General features: G+C 41.9%; 1 protein-coding gene across 3 annotated transcripts in view; it reads right to left on the bottom strand.

Moving 5' to 3' along the window:
* The window catches only part of Stard9 (StAR-related lipid transfer domain containing 9), a 91,824-nt gene extending 73,524 nt beyond the window's left edge, over nt 1-18,300 (bottom strand). For all 3 annotated transcript variants that reach the window (NM_001427830.2, XM_087654595.1, XM_087654596.1), the window contains 3 exon segments: nt 13,559-13,675; nt 15,941-16,010; nt 18,151-18,300. In NM_001427830.2, the coding sequence (NP_001414759.1) occupies nt 13,559-13,675; nt 15,941-16,010; nt 18,151-18,197 (234 nt within the window). In that variant the 5' untranslated portion in view covers nt 18,198-18,300.
* Between the last annotated feature and the right edge of the window lie 5,640 nt (nt 18,301-23,940).

The following is a 23,940-nucleotide window of genomic DNA, read 5'->3' as shown; positions in this document are numbered from 1 at the left end:
AAAAGGCGACAGCTCAGCCGAGTAGGGTGGCACATATCTGTAGTCCTAGCTGGAGGATGGCAGTGGCAGGAACAAGTTTAAGGCCAGCTTAGGCTGCATAGCAAAACTATCTCAAAACAACATCATTTTAAAAAGCCAGGCATGGGACTGGAGAGATGGCTCAAAGATTAAGAGCACTGACTGCTCTTCCAGAGGACTTGAGTTCAATTCCCAGCAACCACATGGTGACTCATAACCATCTGTAATGGAATTCAATGCCCTCTTGTAGTGTGTCTGAAAACATCGACAGTGTATTCTACAACATTCATAAAATAAATAAATCTAAAAAAAAAAAGAAGAAGCCAGGCATAGTGGCATAAATTTATAATCCTAGCATTTGGAAGGTAGGAGTATCAACAAGTTTGAGGTCAATGTGAACTACATGAGACCCTGTTTCAAACAAACAAAACAAAAAAAGTATTTTCCCCTATGGCAGCAAGTTGGCTACAAAAACATTTCCAAGCTTAACTCTGACTTTTCCAAACCCTGAAACTGAATCACTAAACTCCATGGAATGTGTCCAGGTGCTTGAAGAGAAAGAAGTTAACTTTCTTAAAATCTCTGATGGGACAGAAGGAAAAACCATACCATCCTGAGACCATGACATGTCTGTATTTAACATCACCACTACACCATCACAATTGAGATGGGATCAATTTAATAGGAGAGAAAAAACAGAGAGAGTAATTAAGGGTTTCTTGTCAAATCCCATCTCAATAGAACCACTGCCTTTCCCAACTTCACAGAAGCTGTATTAATATTCCTCCTACATCAACTTGGTGAGTATCCCTAGAAAGCACCTGTCTTGTACCTAACTGCCTGACTTCAGAAATAGGAGTCAAACGATGAAATGAGTGATTAAAAAAGAGTGATAAAAAAAAAGGACTACTTCTAGGAAATCCCCAAGACAAATGCTTCTGAGAGACAGTTACTTAAGAGACTGCATACTGAGAATTTTAGGACTCAATTCCACATCTTCCCAAATCAACTCCACAGGGTTCAAAATCCTTTTACAGCTTCAAAATTCATGCTAGATGTGGGGGGGCCAATGCCCTTAATCCCAGTTCTGGGGAAGCAGAGGTACGTGGATCTCTAAGAGTTCAAGGCCAGACTAGTCTACATGTTGAGTTCCAGGCCAGCAAGAGCAACACAGTGAGACCTTGTCATTGCCCACCCTGTCCCCCTCCCCAACACCACCCCCAAAATCTAGACTGACTGATACCTGGACACACAGTCATTATTGGAGGTCAGGCTTCTATTGTGTTCAGACTTGAGGGAAGAGCCCATATTCCCTTGCTTCATAATTGAAACATACTTTCTACTATGCCTTTCCTGCAGAAAGAGGAGAGATTTCTATGGATGTTTAAACAAGGGAACCAGGGCCCTCCATAAAGCCCATAGGTAATATACTGAGGCCAGTCTCAGACAGATACCCATACACTTATTGTGTTATAGGACTACATGATATACAATGAATATTCCTTGACATTACTGACATGATGCTGTCATCTACAAAGCACACATTCAAAGACTTACACAACTGAATCACAAAGCTAGTAACATACACAAAAACAAAACTACCTGACAGTATTTTAATTAAGGTGACAAGTTTGTGTTAAGCTGCATTCATAGCTATCATAGGCCCTATGTTGTCCACAGGCTCCTAGTTAAGAATGACAGAATGAAACTAAAGAGTAAACTCCAAGTTAAATTAGTGAGTCATATGCTCTGAGAAGTCACTGATCCCTTTAGAAATCCAAGGGGCTGAGGTTAAATGTGTGCATGCACATGTGTCAAGTCTTAGGCAAGAATGTCTTACTTTTGGAAGAGAATCAACAGATTTAGGATCTATCTCATTACAAAGAGAACAATCATATTGTGAATCAGATTTTTAAAATGTTTTAATTAGCATATATTAACTATATATAATGGTCCCATTATGAAACTTTCATATAGGTACATACTATATTTCAAGTATATTCACTCTGTTAATCTTTCCTTTCTTCTTCCCTCATACTAAGTCCCTCCCACTTCCTTTTCCTAACTCCTCCCTTTCTACTTTCAAGTCTTTTCCTCTGCTCTTTTATTTTTCAAGGAATTACAGAAATGTGCACTTTATCACTGGCTACTCCACTGAAGGACAATGTCTTTCCCTCCCCTACCACTGTTAACTGCTTAAAAATACTCAAGAAAGGGTGGAGCCCCACGGCCTTCCCACAATACAGTTCTGGCAGGCTCAGTGTGATCCTGCTTGTGTGCGAGTAACCACAGCTGCTTTGAGTTAAAGATGCAACATCCAAGTCTTGCCTGGAAGTCAGCATCTCACACCCCTCATCTCCCTCCAGCTCTTAACTCTTTCCTCCCCATCTTCTATAATGTGAACAAACTAAATTTTTTGAGATTTGCCTTAGTCAGGGTTTCCATTGTTGGGAAGAAACACCATGACTAAGGCAACTCTTACAAAGAACATTTAATTGGGGCTGGCTCACAGTTTCAGAGGTTCAGTTCATTATCACCAAGGCAGGAAGCATAGTAGCATCTAGGCAGGCATGGTGCTGAAGGAGCTGAGAGTTCTACATCTAGTTTCAGAGCAAACAGAAGACTCCCATGTGGATAGGAGGAGGATCCCATCCCCACAGTGACACACTTCCTCCAACAAGGGCACACCTCCTAATATGCCACTCCCTGGGCCAAGCATATTCAAACCACCACATCACTCTTTCTTCCCATTACTGAGAATAAAAATTAACTGACCACCCCCACCCCCACTCCTTTGGGTTTTTTGAGAAAGGCTCTGGATGTCCTGGAAATAACTATATCTACATAGACCAGGCTGGCCTCTCAGAGATCCACTCACCTTTGCCTCCCAAATGCTGGCATTAAAGGCAGGTGCTACCATATGCCTCCCTTGAAATTTCATCAAATACTTGCTCAAAATGTATGTTATTTTCCACATTGTGGGAATAAGGAGGATAGCCCAAAGGACAGAACGCTCATAGCCCCAGCACCTCTGTCTTAAAAATATTTTTTTTAAATTAAAAAGCTGGGTGGGCATAGTAACCACTATAATCCCAGCATTTGGGAAGTAGAAATGGGAGAGTCTCTATGGCAAGCTAGGCAGGTAGAACAGCTAGACTGAGTGAAGGTGGATTCAGAAGAGGCGCTACCTCTAAAGAAAAAAAGTGAGGAACAGTTGAGGAAAACCTACAAACGCAGCTAGACCATGGGGAATCATTTCTCTCTCCTCCTCTTCTTCTTCCTCCTCCTCCTCCTCCTTCTCCTTCTCCTCTTCCTCCTCCTTCTCCTCTTTCTTCTTCTTCTCCTCTTCCTCCTCCTTTTCCTCTTTCTTCTCCTCCTCTTCCTCCTCCCTCTCCTCTTTTTCTCCTTCTCCTCTTTCTTCTCCTTCTCCTCTTCCTCCTCCTTCTCCTCCTTCTCCTTCTCCTCTTCTTCCTCCTTCTCCTCTTCTCCCTCCTTCTCCTCTTTCTTCTCCTTCTCCTCTTCCTCCTCCTTCTCCTCCTCCTCCTTCTCCTCTTCTTCCTCCTTCTCCTCCTCTTCCTCCTTCTCCTCCTTCTCCTCTTCCTCCTCCTTCTCCTCCTCCTCCTTCTCCTCCTTCTCCTCTTCCTCCTCCTTCTCCTCCTTCTCCTCTTCCTCCCCCTTCTCCTCATCCTCCCCTTCTCCCCTTTCTTCTCCTTCTCCTTCTCCTCTTCTTCCTCCTCCTTCTCTTCCTCCTCCTTCTCTTCCTCCTCCTTCTCCTTCTCCTCCTTCTCTTCCTTCTCCTCTTCCTCCCCCTTCTCCTCATCCTCCTCCTTCTCCTCTTTCTTCTCCTCTCCTTCTTCTCCTTCTCCTCCTCCTCCTTCTCTTTCTTCTTCTCCTCCCTCATCTTTTTAAAAATAATTTTGTTTCCTTAAGAACTCCCTTAGAGGGGCTGGAGAGATGGCTCAGCGGTTAAGAGCACCCAACTACTCTTCCAGAAGTCCTGAGTTCAATTCCCAGCAACCACATGGTGGCTCACAACCATCTGTAAAGAGATCTGATGCCCTCTTCTGGTGTATCTGAAGACAGCTACAGTGTACTTATATATAATAAATGAATAAATCTTTAAAAAAAAAAAAAGAACTCCCTTAGAGAAATGCAGGAAAGCACAATCAACAAGTAGAAGCCCTTAGAGAGGAAATACAAAAATCACTGAAAGAATTACAGGAAAACACAACCAAACAGGTGAATGAATTGAAAATGGAAATAGAAACAATAAAGAAAGCACAAAGGGAGACAAACCTGGATATAGAAAACCATTTCTTGTCCTTAATGGGAAGGTGAAAAGTTATAGTTTATCCATATCTGTACCTATAATTGATATGGTCAGTGTTTGTAATGTTAGTGTTTCTAATTAATATAGTAATTTAACTATGGGTTTTGCTAATGCAACTTTATTCTCCTGTAGTAATTGTTGTCTCCAAGCTTACTTCCTCTGTCTGCTAACCTAGGCTGGTACACTTCTAGCCTCTGTACAATCTTCTCTAGCCCTAAAATGTGTCAGCCTCTGAGACTTACTGCTGAATAAGCTCACCCTTTCTAGCCCCTTACGAACTGGTTCAACTCAGCTGTTTGGGCTGGCTTTCCGAGTTGACTAATTCAAACTGGCTTCTCCTGCTTGGCTTCTGAGTGAATTGTTCTGCTTAGCCTCAGACTAAATCTACCAATCTGTTCTAATCTTCTGCCCTCTTCTCATTTTCTGGCTAATTCTGTCTTCTCCTGTGTCTAGCTTGCTCTATGTTCACCCTGTCTCTGTAAAACTCTCCTCATAAACTGAACTGACCTCTCTGAAGTAGCTTCCTTTCTCTCTCTTCTCTGACTTGTTTTACCCAGAGAGGAAAAATATAGCAAAGCGATCTGAGGGTTTAACATTATTATGAAAGGTACCAGAAAATATTTAAATTCAATAAATTCAAAATGCATTTATCATTAAAAAAAAAAGAAAACCAAAGGAAGAGACAAGGGGCCATAGACACAAGCATCTCCAACAGAATACAAGAGATAGAAGAGAGAATCTCAGGGGCAGAAGATATCATAGAAAACATTGACATGACTTTCAAGGATAATGTAAAACACAAAAAGCTCCTAGCCCAAAACATACAGGAAATCCAGGACACAATGAGAAGATCAAACCTAAGGATAATAGGTATAGAAGAAAGTGAAGACTCTCAACTTAAGGGGCCAGTAAATATATTCAACAAAATTATAGAAGAAAACCTCTCTAACCTAAAGAAAGAGAGGCACATAAACATAAAGAAGCCTACAGAACTCCAAAGAGATTGGACCAGAAGAGAAATTCCTCCTGTCACATAATAGTCAAAACACCAAATGCACAAAACAAGGAAAGAATATTAAGGGAAATAGTAAGGGAAAAAGGTCAAGTGACATATAAAGGCAGACCTATAAGAATTACACCAGACTTCTCACCAGAGACTATGAAAGCCAGAAGATCCTGGACAGATGTCATACAGACCTTAAGAGAACACAAATGCCAGTCCAAGTTACTGTATCCAGCAAAACTTTCAATTAACATAGATGGAGAAACCAAGATATTCCATGACAAAACCAAATTTATGCAATATCTTTATACAAATCCAGTCCTGCAAAGGATAATAGATGGAAAACTCCAACACAAGGAGGGAAACTAAACCATACAGAAAGCAAGAATATAATTTCCTTGCAGTGAAACCAAAAGAGAGAACAAACATAATTCCACCTCTAACGAAAATAACAGGAAACGACAATCACTATTCCTTAATATCTCTCAACATCAACAAACTCAATTCCCCAATAAAAAGACACAGACTAACAGTCTAGATACGTAAAGAGGACCTAGCATTTTGCTGCATGCAGGAAACAAACCTCAGAGACAAAGACAGACACTACCTCAGAGTAAAAGGCTGGAAAACAACTTTCCAAGCAAATGGCCCAAAGAAACAAGCTGGAGTTGCCATTCTAATAGCAAATAAAATTGACTTTCAACCAAGAGTCATTAAAAAAGATAAGGAAGGACACTTCATATTCATCAAAGGAAAAATCCACCAAGATGAACTCTCAATCCTAAATATCTGTGCTCCAAATGCAAGGGCACCTACATTCATAAAAGAAACTTTACTAAAGCTCAAAGCACACATTGCACCTCACATTATAATAGTAGAAGATTTCAACACCCCAATCTCATCACTGGACAGATCATGGAAACAGAAATTAAACAGAGACGTAGAGAAACTAACAGAAGTTATGAACCAATTGGATTTAACAGATGTTTATAGAAAATTCCATCCTAAAACAAAAGGATATACTTTCTCAGCACCTCATGGAACCTTTTCCAAAATTGACCATATAATCGGTCACAAAACAGGCCTCAAGAAATACAGGAAGACAGAAATAATCCCATGCATCCTATCAGATCACCACACACTAAGACTGGTCTTCAATAACAACAATAATGACAGAAAGCCCACATATACATGGAAGTTGAACAATGCTCTACTCAATGACAACTTGGTCAAGGAAGAAATAAAGAAACAAATTAAAGACTTCTTAGAATTTAATGAAAATGAAGATACAACATTCCCAAACTTATGGGACACAATGAAAGCGGTACTAAGAGGAAAACTCATAGCTCTGAGTGCCTGCAAAAATAAACAGGAGAGAGCATATGTGAGCAGCTTGACAGCACACCTTAAAGCTCTAGAACAAAAAGAGATAAATAAATCCAAGAGGAGTAGAAGGCAGGAAATAATCAAACTCAGAGCTGAAATCAATCAAGTAAAAATGAAAAGTACTATACAAAGAATCAACAAAAGCAGGAGCTGGTTCTTTGAGAAAATCAACAAGATAGATAAAGCCAGACTAACCAGAGGTCACAGAGAGTGTATCCAATTTAAGAAAACCAGAAATGAAAAGGGAGACATAACAAAAGAATCTGAAGAAATTAAAAAAAAATCATCAGATCCTACAAAAGCCTATATTCAACAAAACTTGAAAATCTGGAGGAAATGGACAATTTTCTAGACAGATACCAGGTACTAAAGTTAAATCAGCAACAAATAAATCATCTAAACAACCCCATAACTCCTAAAGAAATAGAAGCAGTCATTAAAAGTCTCCCAGGTCTTGATGGGTTCAGTGCAGAATTCTATAAGATCTTTCATAGAAGACCTCATACCAATACTGTCCAAACTATTCCACAAAATTGAAACAGACAGAGAACTACCAATTCCTTCTATAAAGCCACAATTACTCTTATACCAAAACCACACAAAGACCCAACAAAGAAAGAGAACTTCAGACCAATTTCCCTTATGAACATTGATGCAAAAATACTCAATAAAATTCTTTCAAACCGAATCCAAGAACACATCAAAACAATCATCCATCATAATCAAGTAGGCTTCATCTCAGGGATGCAGGGATGGTTTAATATATGAAAATCCATCTATGAAATCCACTATATAAACAAACACAAAGGTAAGAACCACATGGTCATTTCATTAGATTCTGAGAAAGCATTTGACAAAATTCATGATAAAAGTCCTGGAAAGATCAGGAATTCAAGACCCATATCTAAACATAGTAAAACCAATATACAGCAAACCAGTAGCTAACATCAAACTAAATGGAGAGAAACTTGAAGCAATTCCACTAAAATCAGGGACTAGACAAGGCTGCCCACTCTCCCTACTTATTCAATATAGTACTCAAAGTCCTAGCCAGAGCAATCAGACAGCAAAAGGAGATCAAAGGGCTTACAAATTGGAAGAGAAGAAATCACAATATCACTATTTACAGATGATATGATAGTGTACTTAAGTAACCACAAAAGTTCCACCAGAGAACTACTTAACCTGATAAACAACTTCAGCAAAGTGTCTGGGTATAAAATTAACTCAAACAAATCAGTAGCTTTCCTCTACTCAAAGGATAAATGGGCTGAGAAAGAAATTAAGGAAAATTAAGGAAACACCCTTTACAATAGTTCCAAATTACATAAAATATCTTGGTGCGACTTTAACCAAGCAAGTGAAAGTTCTGTATGACAAGAACTTCAAATCTCTGAAGAAAGAAATTGAGGAAGATCTCAGAAGATGGAAAGATTGTCCATGCTCATGGATTGGCAGGATTAATATAGTAAAGATGGCCATTTTGCCAAAAGCAATCTATAGATTCAATGCAATCCCCATCAAAATTTGTACTCAATTCTTTATAGAGATAGAAAGAGCAATTTGCAAATTCATTTGGAATAACAAAAAACCCAGGATAGCAAAAACTATACTCAACAATAAAAGAACTTCTGGGGGAATCATCATCCCTGACTTCAAGCAGTATTACAGAGCAATAGTCATAAAAACTGTATGATATTGGTACAGAGACAGGCAGGTAGATCAGTGGAACAGAACTGAAGACCCAGACATGAACTCATACACCTATAGTCACTTGATCTTTGACAAAGGAGCTAAAACCATCCAATGGAAGAAAGATAACATTTTCAACAAATGGTGCTGGTTCAACTGGAGGTCAGCATGTAGAAGAATGCAAATTGATCCATTTTTATCACCATGTACAAAGCGTAAGTCCAAGTGGATCAAGGACCTCCACATCAAACCAGATACACTCAAACTAATAAAAGAAAAAGTGGGGAAGAGTCTCGAATACATGGGCACTGGGGAAATTTTCCTGAACAAAACACCAATGGCTTATGCTCTAAGATCAAGAATTGACAAATGAGACCTCATAAAACTGCAGTTTTTGTAAAGCAAAAGCCACTGTCATTAGGACAAAATGGCAACCAACAGATTGGGAAAAGATCCTTACCAATCCTACATCTGATAGAGGGCTAATATACAAAGAATTCAAGAAGTTAGACTACAGAGAGCCAAATCACCCTATTAAAAATGGGGTACAGCGCTAAACAAAACATTCTCAGCTGAGGATTATCGAATGCTCAAAAAGCACCTAAAGAAATGTTCAATATCCTTAGTCATAAGGGAAATGCAAATCAAAACAACCCTGAAATTCCACCTCACACCAGTCAGAATGGCTAAGATAAAAAACTCAGGTGACAGCAAATGCTGGCGAGGATGTGGAGAAAGAGGAACACTCCTCCATTGTTGGTAGGATTGCAGACTGGTACAACCACTCTGGAAATCAGTCTGGAGGTTCCTCAGAAAACTGGACATTACACTACCTGAGGACCCAGCTATACCTCTCTTGGGCACATACCCAAAAGATGCCCCAACATATAACAAAGACACATGCTCCACTATGTTCATAGCAGCCTTATTTATAGTAGCCAGAAGCTGGAAAGAACCCAGATGCCCTTCAACAGAGGAATGGATTCAAAAAACGTGGTACATCTACACAATGGAGTACTACTCAGCTATCAAAAACAATGACTTCATGAAATTCATAGGCAAATGAAATAAATTATAAAATATCATCCTGAGTGAGGTTGGTTACTCAATCATAGAATAACACACTTGGTATGCACTCATTGATAAGTGGATATTAGCCAAAAAGCTCAAATTACCCAAGATGCAATCTACAAACCACAGGAAGCTCAAGAAGGATGACCAAAATGCAGATGCCCCCACTCCTTTTTAAAAAGAGGAAAATATTCATAGAAGGAGATATTCGAGCAAGGTTTAGAGCAGTGACTCAAGTAACAGCCATTCAGAGTCTGACATACATGTGGCCTGTATATATATATACAGCCACCAAAACTAGGTAAGATTGATGAAGCTAAAAAGTGCATGCGGAAAGGGACTGTATATAGATCTCTCCTGAGAGACACATCCAGAGCATGTCCAATACAGAGGTCAATGCAAGCAGCAAATCACCAAACTGAGAATAGGACCCCCTTAGGGGGAATTAGAGGAAGTATTGAAAGAGTTGAAGGAGCTTGCAACCCCATAAAAACAACAATGCCAACCAACCAGAGCTTCCAGGGACTAAACCACTACCAAAAGACTGACCCAGGGCTCCAGCTGCATATGTAGCAGAGAATAGCCTTGTTGGGGCACCAGTGGAAGGGAAAGCCCTTGGTCTTGCCAAGGGTGGACCCCCAGTGCAGGGGAATATGGGGGAGGGCAATAAGTGGGATGTATAGGGGGAATATCTGTATGGGGGAGGGGCAGGGGAAGGGTTGGGGGCTTATGGACAGGAAATGGGGAAGGGGAATAACCTTTGAAATGTAAGTAAAGAAATATATAATAAAAAATTTAAAAAATAATATTATAACCCAAAAAATAATTTTGTTTCCCTTACGTTTTGATTAATAATACTTTTTATTTGACAATGATTCTTGATAATATCCACCACACACAAAACCCTATCATGCGCAAGACCCTGAACATGTGCCTTTTCCACTTTTGTGTTTTTTTTCATGCTGTTTTTCTTTTTGCTGATCACAGAAGAGAGAAAAAGTCAGTCCCTTGTCTTTCTCCACACCTTCTCTAAACAGTACACTCAGGAGCATTGTGTGCTAGGTCTGTTGGCATGTGCCTATAATCCCGTCAGGAAGACTGAAAGTTCAAGGCCAGCCTATGCTACATAATGACACTGTCTCTCCCAACTCCACTGTCCTTTTGAAGGGGCCCTTTGTTGATCAACTGTGCTGGTTCTCTAAACTGAAGACTATTAAAACAGTGCTGACTTGGACAAGACTTGCTCCATAGTGTTAGGGAGAAAATTTAGCACCTAAGAAGGCTGAGCAAGAAAGAGGCTTCCTCAGGGGAAGCCAGCTGCTGTCAGCCAGGCTGGACACAGCTATCTACTGAGACAGATATATAGATACTGTGTTTAAAAGACTACCTTTGGAGCCAGCAAGATGAAGAAGCTCTTGCCACACTAGCCTAGTCACTTGAGGTCAATGCACAGAGTCCACAGAAGGGTAGAAGGAAAGAACTGACTCTACAAAGCTGTCCTCTGACCTCCACACCAACTCAATGGCATGCATATATAAATAAAAGAGAGTTTGGGCTTTTAAAGGGACTTTCTACTCTTGTTTAGATGATTTTCCAAATCGCTTTTCCACAGATGCTTTAAGGCAGTCATCACCATGGGCGGGTGCTTCTTCTTTAATCAGATGACAATCCCATTGGACCTCAGAACAAGCCCAACAAGGATGAGAGCCTAAGACCAGTTCTCAGCATTGCAGATGCGAGTGAGACCACCTGGGTAGCATCAAGGACAACTGTCTCAGAAACTGTCTATCAAGTGTTCCTCCCTCACAGACACAGGGTAACATCAAGGACAACTGTCTCAGAAACTGTCTATCAAGTATTCCTCCCTCACAGAAAAACTCTTCTCAGCCTAAACCCTCACTCAAGGCTCCAGATACCTCCAAGATACCCTTGACTCACTCAGGGGAAAACAAAACAAACAAACAACAAAAAAGCATTTCAAACTACTTTTTGCATTTTAAAAGAATTCTTCAGTTTTCCTGCCTATTTTTGTATAGGAATTTGGCACCCTCAGCAACCTCTAGTGTTAGGGAACTCTGTTCTTCAGATGTTTCTATGAATCTAAAAGTTAATCTTCTAAGAGTCACAGTTGAGTTTAGGGAAAGGGGGAAAAACAAGTTAAGACAATGCCAAAAGAATGACCTTATTCCTTCCAAATCCAGCACAAGGCCATGCTTACAGAGCTGAGCAGCTGTGCTGCTGGCAGAGGGAGCAAACTAGAGTGAATGGCTCATGCCTCCCCCTTAAAGCCCCATCCAGTTGCTGCACAAAAGGGCTTTTTCTTATAAACTTCTCTCTCTTTTCTTTCTGACTCCATCTTGAATGGAAAGAAACAACACTGGGGATGGAATGTACATAGCTCTGCAAATATTCATGAGAAAACGCTCTGACACCCACACGTGGCGGAGCTCCCCCAGCACATGCATGAGCCAGGAAAAGGCGATACAGACGAACTCTGACATCTGTGTTTTAACCAAAGCAACTGGGATGGTGCCTTATAATGGGCAACAAGGTTCAAGAAGGTGAGCCTGGGAATGTAGCTATGTGCAGAATTGTGTGTCTGGCACATAAAAAAAGTACTAGGATTAATTCTGAATGCTACAAAAAAAGAAAAAGGTTGGAGTCTGCTTTTGTTTGTTTTTACATTTTATTATTATTTATGTGTATGAGTGTGCACAGTAGAAAGAAGAGGTCTTTGGATCTCCTGGAACTAGAGTGACAGATGGTTATGAGCTACCGTGTGGGTACTAGGAATCGGACCTAGGTCCTCTGGATAGAGCAACAAATGCTCTTAGATGCTAGCCCATTCCTCCAGCCCTAGTGCAAGTGACACAAGTACAGTTGCCAGCATTCACATCATGCTGCTCAAAACCATGTGGAACTTGAATTTGATTTCCAGCATCCACAACCAGCTGCTCACAACTGCCTGTAACTCCAGGCCCAGGGCACTGCACTCATATGTATATGCACACACACACACACACACACACACACACACACACACACACACAAATAATTAAAAACAAAAATAAGCCTAATGTAGCATCCCATAACTCTGAAAAAGGTAATTTATATTCACAGATTCACCATACAAATTTGCACAGGCATGTATGTGCCACCATGCCTGCTATATTTTTCCCCTCAATTTTAGGGTTAGATTGTCACAAAGTACCCTAATAACTGCCAGTATGAGGATGATTTTCTGTGGTCTAGCAAGGCTTGCTGCCATTCTGAGGACTGAAATCATAACCTTCTACAGTGCTCAACCAAAGCAGTATAATACATTGCTACTGCTTCCCAGAAACAACAATACCCTAAAGATGCACTGGCCAGAGCTCTAGATGCCTTGGCAACTTGAGAAAGAGACAGACACAAACTACAAGGCATCGAGAAGATGACCAGGACCCCTTCAGCCAGCAAAGCCTTAGTCCTCTCAGTCCTCAGCCAGCAGAGCTTTGGAACTGACCTCTCTACACTCTTGCAGTCTGGCAGACTATCTATCCTTTTCAGGTTCTGTGTAGGAGCACAAGTACACGTTTAAGATCCTAAGGAGATATTAGCCTCAAGGATTCCTCAGTCCTGCAGCAAACAATTCAAGGCCATGTTTACTGTGAGCTACTGATCTATTACAATAGAAAAAGACTAACTGCACTGAACCCCACATGAATTACACTAAGGCCCTAATTGGAAGTAGACTTTATCAAAGCTCCTACTCCTCCACCAAGCAGTCTTTTCCAACCACTTTGAATCATTTTTCAAAAAACTGATGCCACTCACTACCATCTCTAACCAACAGATCGTAAAAAACGGCCGTGCATAGTTCGATGCCACTATGGAAATAATGTTCAACAATCCACAGTGCATTCGTTTTCCTCTGGAAAACCAGTTTGCATTGAGATCTCCCAAATGTTAAAGTACTGATTAGAGTACTGCCAGCCTGCAACTGCCATAATAGACTTGAAAAGCAAATTTACAGCAAACATTTGCAAAAAAGGAGAATGGAGGGAAGATGACATTACCACTTCCTGAGATGCATAGTGAGGGTCCTCTGGGTTGACTGACCAATAGCAGTAATCAAAGCCAAATGCCACAACCTTCTCCCGGGTGTCTCCAAAGCTCTCCAGTCGACTGTTCACCTAAAATTAAGCACAGAATCCAGTGTCTTCCTCGTCAGATCTCTAGAATCTGGACAGGAGCTCTTGATTACATTCTGTAATTACAGAGACCTGGACTAACCGCTGGAATGTTTACAACAGTCACAAAAGAAGAGAGAGAACACTTGTCTCCATCTCACTAAAAACAGAGACCCAGAGAACTAAATATGCCTATGACACTAACATGTCTCCTACTTACAAACACATGAGCTACAAGACAGCTCAGGTGAGAAAGCATGTAGGGACATCTTCCTCACTTCACTCACTCACTTCAGGGTCTCTGCAGAGAATACTGACAGCATCTAAGTAGTACAGTCCCTGGGTCCAACAGGTTTCCTCAATCTGGAGCTTCCATCAACAGCTCCTGCAGGAATCTAACCCCCAGTGTCTTGGAAATAGTTATTAGACAGAACAGCCAGGATTAATCCAGTGGCCAAAGGCAGGGGAGGGGAGGGCCAAAGCCTGGAACTGCACTGAGTCCTGGGTACTGGGGAGAATGGCATTCTTCACAGAAATGCCTAGTCTTCATATTTAATCTTAAACTCTGGCTTGCAGGTGACAATGGTCTCCCTATGAGAATATGCTTCTTGCAAAGATCTCTTTCATCCTCGCCAGAGAGTAGAAGAAAGTCAAGAATGGACAACCGAAGTCCCTACTTCACAGATGTAAAATGGGCAGATGCTACAAAATCACCATAGCTCATAGGCATGCATTGTCTATGTGCTGGCTGCTCCATTGTCCTTTGCCAGCCTCCAGAAGGGGAAGCAAGGCTTACAGAGGGAAGCTCCTTGAGGAGAACTCAGCACTAAGAGTGCCCAGGTAAAGATTAAGGGGACATAGACCCCCAATACACATTTTATACAAGAATAAAGTTTGAAAAGGGAAAGGCAACTCTGACATTAACCATTTTGAAACTACAAAAGACCCTGGCTGTCATGAGTAAGAGTTTGTTCATAGATAACTGACCTTAGGGAAGTCAACAGCCAAGGAGGTGTGTAGAGGGAAAACTAAAGTTTGTTCTTAGGCCTGGAGAGATGGCTCAGAGGCTAAGAACACTAGCTGCTGGACCCAGGTTTGATTCCTGCACCCACGTGGTGACTCATAACCATCTGTAACTCTGGGCCCAGAGAAGGGATCTGCTGCCCTCTTCCGGCCTCCTAGATCATGAGTTACACACACGGTGCACAACCCTTCATGGAGGCACAACACCCATACACATGACAAAATAACAAATAAATATTTTTTTAAAGTTTGCTCTTGGCCAAGCTTATTCTCTAGACCCCAAAGTATGAGATCTTACAATGAAACAGCCGCAGTGGTCCGCAAGAGAGATAAGAGGAGGCAGGGAATAAAAAGCCCCTTGTCCTCCAGGAGCTCCTGTTTAAACTTTGGCAGGACCCATTTTCTTTTAACAAAGCTAATGTCAAGAGGAAACAAATCACATCACAGAAGTTACACAAGAGCGGGCATAGTTCTGAGGCTGGGGTCTAGATAGCCTCCACTCTGCCTCAGCTTCCTCAGTTCTTGGCAATGCTAGCTTAAACCACAAGCTAACTGCAGCAGCTGTCATGTGGTCGCCTTCCTGGCTTCTTTCCACCGTTCAAGGTCCACAAAAGGAGAATGCATTCAGCTTCCACATCAGGAAGGGTGGAGAAAGTTGACTCTAGGAGAGGGTGAGGAGGAGGGAAGGAAGTTCCTGTGTCTGTCCAATTGTGCTCCAAAGTTAAGTAGGGTTTCGAGAGAAAAACCTCAACAAGAATCAGGCTAGTGGCCTTCTGGGATCTGAAGGCTGATGTCTGATGTCTGGATTAAATTATGGCCAAAACAAACCCTACATTATCTGGTAAATGCTAAAATTCCTAAGGATGCCATGGATAAAGTATTATCAGTTGAGGGGCTCAGGATAAAGTTAACTGGTGGCCAGGGAAATTATATAGACACACAAATTGCCCTGGCAGGAGTTAAGCTAAACATGGCCCTTATTACATCCCTGGGTTTGGTTTCAGCTACTAATCGGTTTCCAAAACAGCTGCACTACTTTAGTTACCAGACCATAGGTGGGCCCAACACGACATCTTCTGGAGTCTAAGCACAATTCTCTTGTTGTATTTGTTTTATCATTGGTCCAAGCTTCCTCTACAATTCTCTTACATTTTCCTCTCATATATTAAACATATTCACCCCAAGAGGCCACTTGGGCCATAATAGTTATTAATCAGGAAAAAAACCACAAAATTTCAGGCTCACCTTTACATTCCTGACTTTTGCCACTTTGTCATCAACTTCCACGATAATTCTTCCCCCTTCTTTGGTCTCCCTAAGAAATAAGAACAGAATTTAAATGAGAAAAAAACACTTTTTGTTTTGTTTTCTGAAACAGATTCTCACATATCCTAAGAACCCTAAAAAAGTGGGGAAAATTAATGCACCATGTGAAAAGTACAGGACAGAGGGGGCAGAGTACAGAATGGGCAGATGTGTTCTTCAATGATGAATGAGTCTGGACAGACAAGGACAGAATCTCACAATGACAAACACCTGAGGTCAAGGCCAGGGCTTCAAAACCACTTCTATGCTGTTATTTTATACAAGGTCTTCTCTAGCCCTATAGAACAAAGACATAATTTTGAGCATCTCAGGAAGGAGCAGCATGGTCAAATTCTGCTTTTAGAACTTAAAGAAGACAATGTTCTCATTTGGAAAAAATAACGTAAGCTTTGGCTAGGTGACTGTAATGGTTCCTTCCCAACTACAATTATCAGTGCTGATGACTTATTTGAATGTTAGTACAGACTACATAATCAGCAGATACACATGCAAAACAGCTGCAATGAACAGTGGGTACTACCACTATCTCTGCAGAATTCTGTGGGAATTGAAGAGTGGTCTGGTCTGAACTTGTTGGCTGAGATCACACTGTGTGTTTACATAATTACCTCTGAATCTATGGTTGTGAATCGGCAGCCTGCTAAGACTCTGCTCACGCCTGGACATCAGGAGGCTTGACAGTCTACCACTTACTCTCAAGGTTCTACACTAGAGATAAAAGTGAGTTTCCTAGTTGTTGCTGTTGTTGTTTTTTTCATTTTTGTTGGATGAGATGTAATTCTTAGCAGTGACTGCAAGTAACAAAGGAGTTTCAACATCATTTTCTTAATCTGATCCATGCTATTTGAAATTCCTGGTTTCCAAGGAACTAAAAAGTTAAGATTAAGTGGTCAATGCTGCTATCCTAAAACCCCTAAAAGGCAGTCTGGTAAGAATGAGATCTATTAGTAGCTACCTCCTCCTGGACAGCAGCCACTCCCAGGAAGCCCCCAACCCTGAGTCACTACAGGCAGTGATGTAAAGCCAAATGTTTAAAAACCATTTACCAATCAAAACACAGCAATTTGAGGTACACTTTCTGTGTCCCTCCTATCTCACGACTCTCATTCTGTCAAAAGATTCCAAAGCAGATGGCCTCTACAAGGACAAACCTAGCCCCACACAGTACCATTTTGTCACAGGAGATAATGCCTTTTTAAATCTCTGTTCCCATTTACCAAGTTATCTTGTGTACTGGACAGTTAAAAAAAATCTACTAAGTTCAATACATGTCTGGTCTAGAACCATACTCCGCCAATTTTATCACCTGTCACTCTGCTTCAACCCAAGCAGGTGTGTCCAACGCTTCCATCTACACCCTGTGAACCAAAATTTGCTTTCTCTTCCCGTTCTGGGAGAACTCAGCACTTCCCCTTACTTGTCAGAAAACTCAAAGATTCAGAACAGCTCGACACCAACTCTTGTGCAAAGCCTTTTCCGACTTCCCAAGTGAGAGGAAAAGAGGATGAAGCACTGGATGCCTCAAGGGCTGAGAGGTGCAGAATCAAGCCCTGCACAAGGCACTAGCACAGTGGATGCCAAGATGAGACGATTGGAGAAACGTCCCCTATGTCACAGTTCAGTCTTTAAACCATATCAACTGCTGAGCTGAAACTGTAGTCTCTCCGGGCCCAATTTCCCTTCCATATCCTGAGAATTCTTTTTCCTATGTCCTCATGGAGCAATCCCATGTGTATATACGAACACACAGCCTCCAGTTCTCACTTGGGTACTCCCAGAACACCAAAAGGAGTGGAGTTTGCCCATCCTTTTGTACCTCCTCCTCACGTCATGCTCCGAAAGAAAGGCCCTACTAGGTGCACCAAGACCCACGTCAGGTCCCTAGAAACTCTAGTTGGCAGGTCGCCACGGACATGCACACAGGGCAGCGACCCCTGGAGCCACACAGGAACCGCTATCTCCTAGGACCCGAAGCCCTGTCCCTCCAGGCCTTCTGGACCCCGAGTCCCCGTGACAATTTGTGTCTGATTTTTTTTTCCCTTCACGCCAGTCCACCCTGAGGAAGGCAGGAATCTCGCGCTCCTCTCAGTTCACTTGATCCCTCAGGCGTCTCCTCTTGACAGACTCACCGCTTGCTGAGAGGCCTGACCCTCACGGCCACCTGCACATTCGCCATCCCTCCGCCACAACCCAAGACCCGTACAGCGGTCCGGCGGAAGCATCCCTGGCCGGCGTCCAGCGAACAGACCCAGCCACAAGCACTGCAGGAACCACAGACTGCCCCGCCCGTCCCACGCGCCTCGGGGCAGCAGCCCCAGCCTCGCCCGAAGGGGCGGGGCCTGCCAAACCTTAGCCAATCCTGAGACTAGTGGGGTGGGCCTCCTCGCCTCGCTCCACCCTTTCACTTCTCCAGAGGCTCCCGCCCGGGTACGAGCAAACGCCCAACAGGGGCGGGGCCCGTGGAGCCTCCGCCAATTCTGAGACAAGTGGGCTGGGCAACCTCGTCTCGTTCCACCCCTCGCACCACAGACCCCTTTGCGTGCTGTAGTACCTCCTTCTTTCTAAAATCTGGTGACTGAATTTCTGGTTACTTAAAGTTCATGAAGGAAATTAGTAATAATTTTTGCCCCATTGGTCTGCTATGTCAAAACTGCGGCTAAATTTTAATTTAAAAATAAACTGGACCTTATCCTGGAGGCTGAGACAGGAATATTTTGAGGTCAGCCTGGAGTGCTGCATGAAATTCAAAACAACAGCAGTGAAGTGGGCAAAACAAATGATTTTGTAATTCTAAGGTGTGTTTAATGAGGAGGCTTTTCTTTCCTTTTTTCTCTTTCTTTTTCTCTTTCTTCCCTTTTCTTTTTTCTTTTCTTTTTCTTTCTTTCTTTTTTTTTTTTTCTAACTTACTGACAAATTCCTCTCTATTGCCCTGGGTCTTCACTGCTGCCCTAGCAGTATTTATAATACATACAGAGCAAATGCCATCTTAACAGAACTGGTTTGTTCAAATAAGAAATAGTCATTTAGAGGTTGGGGATTTAGCTCAGTGGTAGAGCGCTTGCCTAGCAAGCACAAGGCCCTGGGTTCGGTCCCCAGCTCCAAAAAAAAAGAAAAACAAAAAGAAATAGTCATTTATAACTGTAAAGCCTCAAGCCCAGATCCAAGGCTAAGGGACCAACAACTCTTCAGCACCAGGAATGCTGATGAACACTAGACAGTTCCAACAGTGAGGAGTTCTAAGAGCTCTACATAGGAAGCTCCTGTATCACACAACAACAAAAAACATAAACAATGGTCAGTTTCTAATGATGACAAATTTATATCCACTGCAGACTTCTGAATCTTCAGACATCATGATTAGAGAGGCACAGGGTAGGGTTAGCCATTGTATTATTAACATTACAGTTAGAGCTTACACAAGCTGGACAGTGGTCATACAAGCCTTATTTAGTCTTAGCAATTGAGGCAGAGGCAGGTGGATCTCTGAGTTCGAGGCCAGACTGGTCTACGAGAGGGAGTTTCAGGACAGCCAATGCTACACAGAGAGTCCCTGTCTGCAAAAGAAAGAGAGAGAGAGAGAGAGAGAGAGAGAGAGAGAGAGAGAGAGAGAGAGAGAGAGAGAGAAAAGGAAGAAAGGAAGAAGGAAGGAAAAGGTTCACACACAAAACCAAGACAAACAAGACACAAAACAAATTCACTTCCTTCATGGGAACTGGGGTCTTATGGAAAAGGAAATAAATATCTAAATGTGTATAACACTGTGCAAGACACGAAATGCAAAGAAAAATAAAAGGGAATAAAAGAGAATAACAGTCTTTATGTAGCTAGAGAGAAAGTTACTATTTTATATGGACTCTTAAAGAAATACTCACTGATAACAGTGACACTCTAATATATTTGAAGAAAGTAAGGCTGGGGAGTTATTCAGAGACTGTTAGTTCATAGTATCCCAAGTAAGCCTCGATTAAGGCAGGCATTGTTCTAAGCAGTCAGGACATAATTGTCTGGTGAAACCTCTGACCTCGTAGAACTGGGAAAGTAGACTAATGGGTAAAACAGTTTTAAAAAATGTTTAGCCGTGCAGCAAATTAAAATTTAAAAGTATGTTTTAAAAACCAACAACAAGGGGTTGAGGATTTAGCTCAGTGGTAGAGTGCTTGCCTAGCAAGCGCAAGGCCCTGGGTTCGGTCCCCAGCTCCGGGGGGGGGGGGGGGGGACAAGAACAAGACAAATTGTAGAGAGAACATGATCATGAAGCCATGGCGATGGGAGGGGTGTGTAACCAGAAGCCTGCTTCAGTTGAGATAGGAGAATTTTGAGTTCCATGATAGCCTGGACTGATAACAAGACCCAGTATCAAAACAAAACAAACAAACAACAAGACAAAAGCCATGCTATTGTTTGAAAGGACAGACCCAGGGAGCAGGTCAGTGTAAGGCCTCCATGTATGTAAGACAGCCTTCCTGGGGGTAGGTAGAGGCGCAGAGCCAGGATCATGGAATTAACACAAGGCCACAGTGGTCTCTGGGTTTTATTCAGTGAATTAGGAAACATAGGAAAGTTTTGGAGAAAAGAGTAAAATTATTTGACTTACATGTTCTAAGTTTTCAATTTTTCAATTGGTGTGTGTGTGTGTGTACCATAGAATCATAGAATGTGGGTGAAGGTCAGTCACGATTTTTGGGAGTTCATATTATTCCAGTTGGGCTTGACTTACATACCCTTATGGAAGGCAGGGGAGTATTCAGCCAGTTTAAACCACCCATTGCATGTAATTCTGCCCTAATTGCACTTAACATGGGAAGAAGTTAGAGTATATAGACCAGGGGAGGGAGAAAGAGGGGCGCCTTCTATCTATGCAGCTATGGGAAAGCCATCATCCCTGCTGGTAAAGACTGACTTTTGGGGAGAAGAGCACCCACAATCCTGTAAGTAACCCTTTATCCATGTTCTGTAAGGAAACCTAATAAATTTATTAGTACCCCCAAAATGAGTTTTGATGAACCTAAGCTCTGTTTGTTGTTGGGACCTTAGGAAGAGGTTATTGCTTATTGCTTATGTCACCCTCTGAGAAGGAATGTTAGCAACAGAGGACAACTTGGCAGCCATGTAGGTATCGGTTATCAAACTCAAGTCTGCAGGTTTGCATAAGCCTTTACTGGCTGAGCAGGGTCCTTTGAAGGGTTACTCTGGCTGGTGTGTAGTAGTCTGAGAAATGAGGAGTGAAAAGCCCAGAGACAAATCAGAAGGCCGCTTTAACGCCAGTGGCCAGAGCAGGGACTATGAGTCATGTAGGCTCCTTTCTCTTGTCCATTTGAAAGCACCAAGAGAGTAATGTACTAGACAGATGGTTTACAATTTAGACTCACTTGGAACTCCAGTCTCCTGGATAGGTTCTCTATTCGTGCTGATTTGCAATGAAAACTGCTGCTGAAAGAATATTTCTATTGCCAGGCTGTAGAGCATGACATAATTGGAACATTATAATTTATTTTAAATTATTTCCCTCAAGGCTAAATGTATGCCTAGCAGTCACAAAGCCCCAGAATGGCAGAAATCGGGTGCAGTGGCACGCACTTGTCATCCTGGCATTGATAAGGGTCAGCAAATCCCAGGCTATCCTGGTCTATATGAGACCCTGTTTTAAAAACAAACAAAACTCCAAAGCAAAAAGAAAAACCTCCAAAACAAAAACAAAAACAAGGAGCCCACTTGACTCAAATATTTTAGTATGTATTTTTGGCATGACCACAGTACTATTGCAATAATCAGACTGATTTATTACTGGCATCAGAATTTCAAAGTCTAGGTTTCTACTCTTGGCACTCATACTTTAATTTGTTAAAACCTTCTCTGAATAAACCCTAACTTTTCTTGCAGGTAAGAAAAATAAATATTTTTATTAATATTTTTTGGAGATAACTTCTTGCAGTGTAGCTCAGGCTTGCCTGAGACTCACACTTGGGACCCCTGTCTTGCCAACTCAACCTCTGGGAACATAGGCCCTGTGCTTGCCCTCAGCACTGCAAATCATACCCTCTCACTTACTTGAGACTGAACCATTTTTTTAAACTTGTGTACATGCACATGTATTCATGTTTGTGCATGTATGCCCAGGACGTGAAGGCCACAGGTAGACACTAGACATGAGCTATCTTCCTTAGTCGCTCATCACTGTATTTTTTGAGACAAACCTCTCACTGTACCTGATGCTCACCAGTTTGGCTAGATAGGCTGGCCAGCAAGCCTCAGATCTCCTCCTATCTCTGCCTCTCTAACACTGGAATTACAGGCGTGTGCCTAGCTTTTACATGGAGGCTGAAAAATCTGAATTCAAGCCCTCATGCTTTTGTGGCAAGCACTTTATTGACTAGAGTCCAAATCACATTTAAAACTTTGAGACAGACTCCTCTACATAACCCTGGCTGTGCTAAAACTGTAATTTGGCATGTGGACTGGCTAGCTTCAAACCCACAAGACATCCACCTGCCTGTTTCATTAATTGTAGCCTCTGTTACAATTAAAGGTGTATATCACCGTACTGGGCCTCTTAATTTTATTTTTATGAATGCTGTTGCCTTAATGTAAGTAAGGCCTGTTACACCTTGACAGTAGACAATGGGTTCCCTGGGACTGAAGTTACCACAGTTGCCAGCCTGGGATTCAAACTTGGATCTTCTGGAAGAGCAGCGAGTGAGCGCCTTAACTGCTGAGCCATCTCTGTAGCATCTTTCATATAAATTCATGTTTTACAAACATCTGAGAAAATCTCCTATGTGATGACTCATACAAAGTCATTACAATATCAACTATATCATGACTTCTTCCCTACCCTCTCCCTATATAGTTTCTTCAAGTCAAAAAATTTCTTAGATTCTCATATTCCTCAAACCTCCTGACTTCACTGAAACTCTGAAAGGACAAATTGGAGCTGAGGGTAGCAGTCACAGGCCAGAGAAATAAAAAGCTACAAAAGCCAGAAAGAGTTGTTCCAAATAGTCTACAAATTGACATATTTACTCTGGAATTACCTTTACAAATCTCACATACCTCTTCTAATGCACGTAGAAAATACACATTCATGATTTCTTCTTCATTATTTACATGTAAAAACTGAATTTTAAAGTTTGGTCAAGGCCAAGTGGTGGTGGCACATGCCTTTAATGCCAGCATTTGGGAGGCAGAGGCAGGTGGTGGATCTCTGAGTTAAAGGACAGTCTGGCCTACAAAGCAAGTTCTAGGACAGGCAGGGCTGTTACACAAAGAAACCCTGTCTCAGAAAAGAAAAAAGTTTGATCAAATCCTCATAGTTAAGTTTGCTTGCCTGACATCTGCAACCTCCAGAAGCCAATCAAAAGACTTTCCCTGCTAGGCCTGCTTGCTTCTTAAATTATTTTTTATTTCTGTAAGTGTAGGACTGTAGTCAACTGTGGAAATCAGAGGACAAACTTGCATGTTAGTTCTCACCTCTCATAACAAGGTCTCGTTTGCAGCTCCATGGAGGAACTAGCTGACCTTCTGCCTCCTATTTAGCTGTAGAATATCCAGTTCTATGTGGGTTATAGGGATTTGAACTCAGGTCCTTACCCTTGAATGTGAACTTTTGTCCACTGAGTCATCTCTTCAGCTCCTGCCTGTTTTCTTACTAATTCATAGCTTTTTCTTCTTATCAATCTTCTTTTTCCATGAAACTGTAGAGATCTACAGCTTACCTGTCCTTAGAACTGCCCTCAAGTTTCACAAAAATAAAAACACTTGTTCAAGCCAGACACAGTGACATTTGCCTGTATTCCCAATATTTGGCAAGTAGATGTCAGAGGATTGTTGAATCCAATTCTCTCTCTGTCCCGACCCGCAGGGCAGTCGACCAGGGTCTGGGGTACACTTAGGAGAGAATGGGGGACAAGAGACGCAAAGAA

The sequence above is a fragment of the Rattus norvegicus genome, chromosome 3 (genome assembly GCF_021556685.1).
Source record: "Rattus norvegicus strain SHRSP/BbbUtx chromosome 3, alternate assembly SHRSP_T2T, whole genome shotgun sequence".
NCBI classification, from domain to species: Eukaryota; Metazoa; Chordata; class Mammalia; order Rodentia; family Muridae; genus Rattus; species Rattus norvegicus.
Note: the sequence above shows the minus strand (reverse complement) of the source record. Positions and strands in the feature narration are given on the sequence as shown.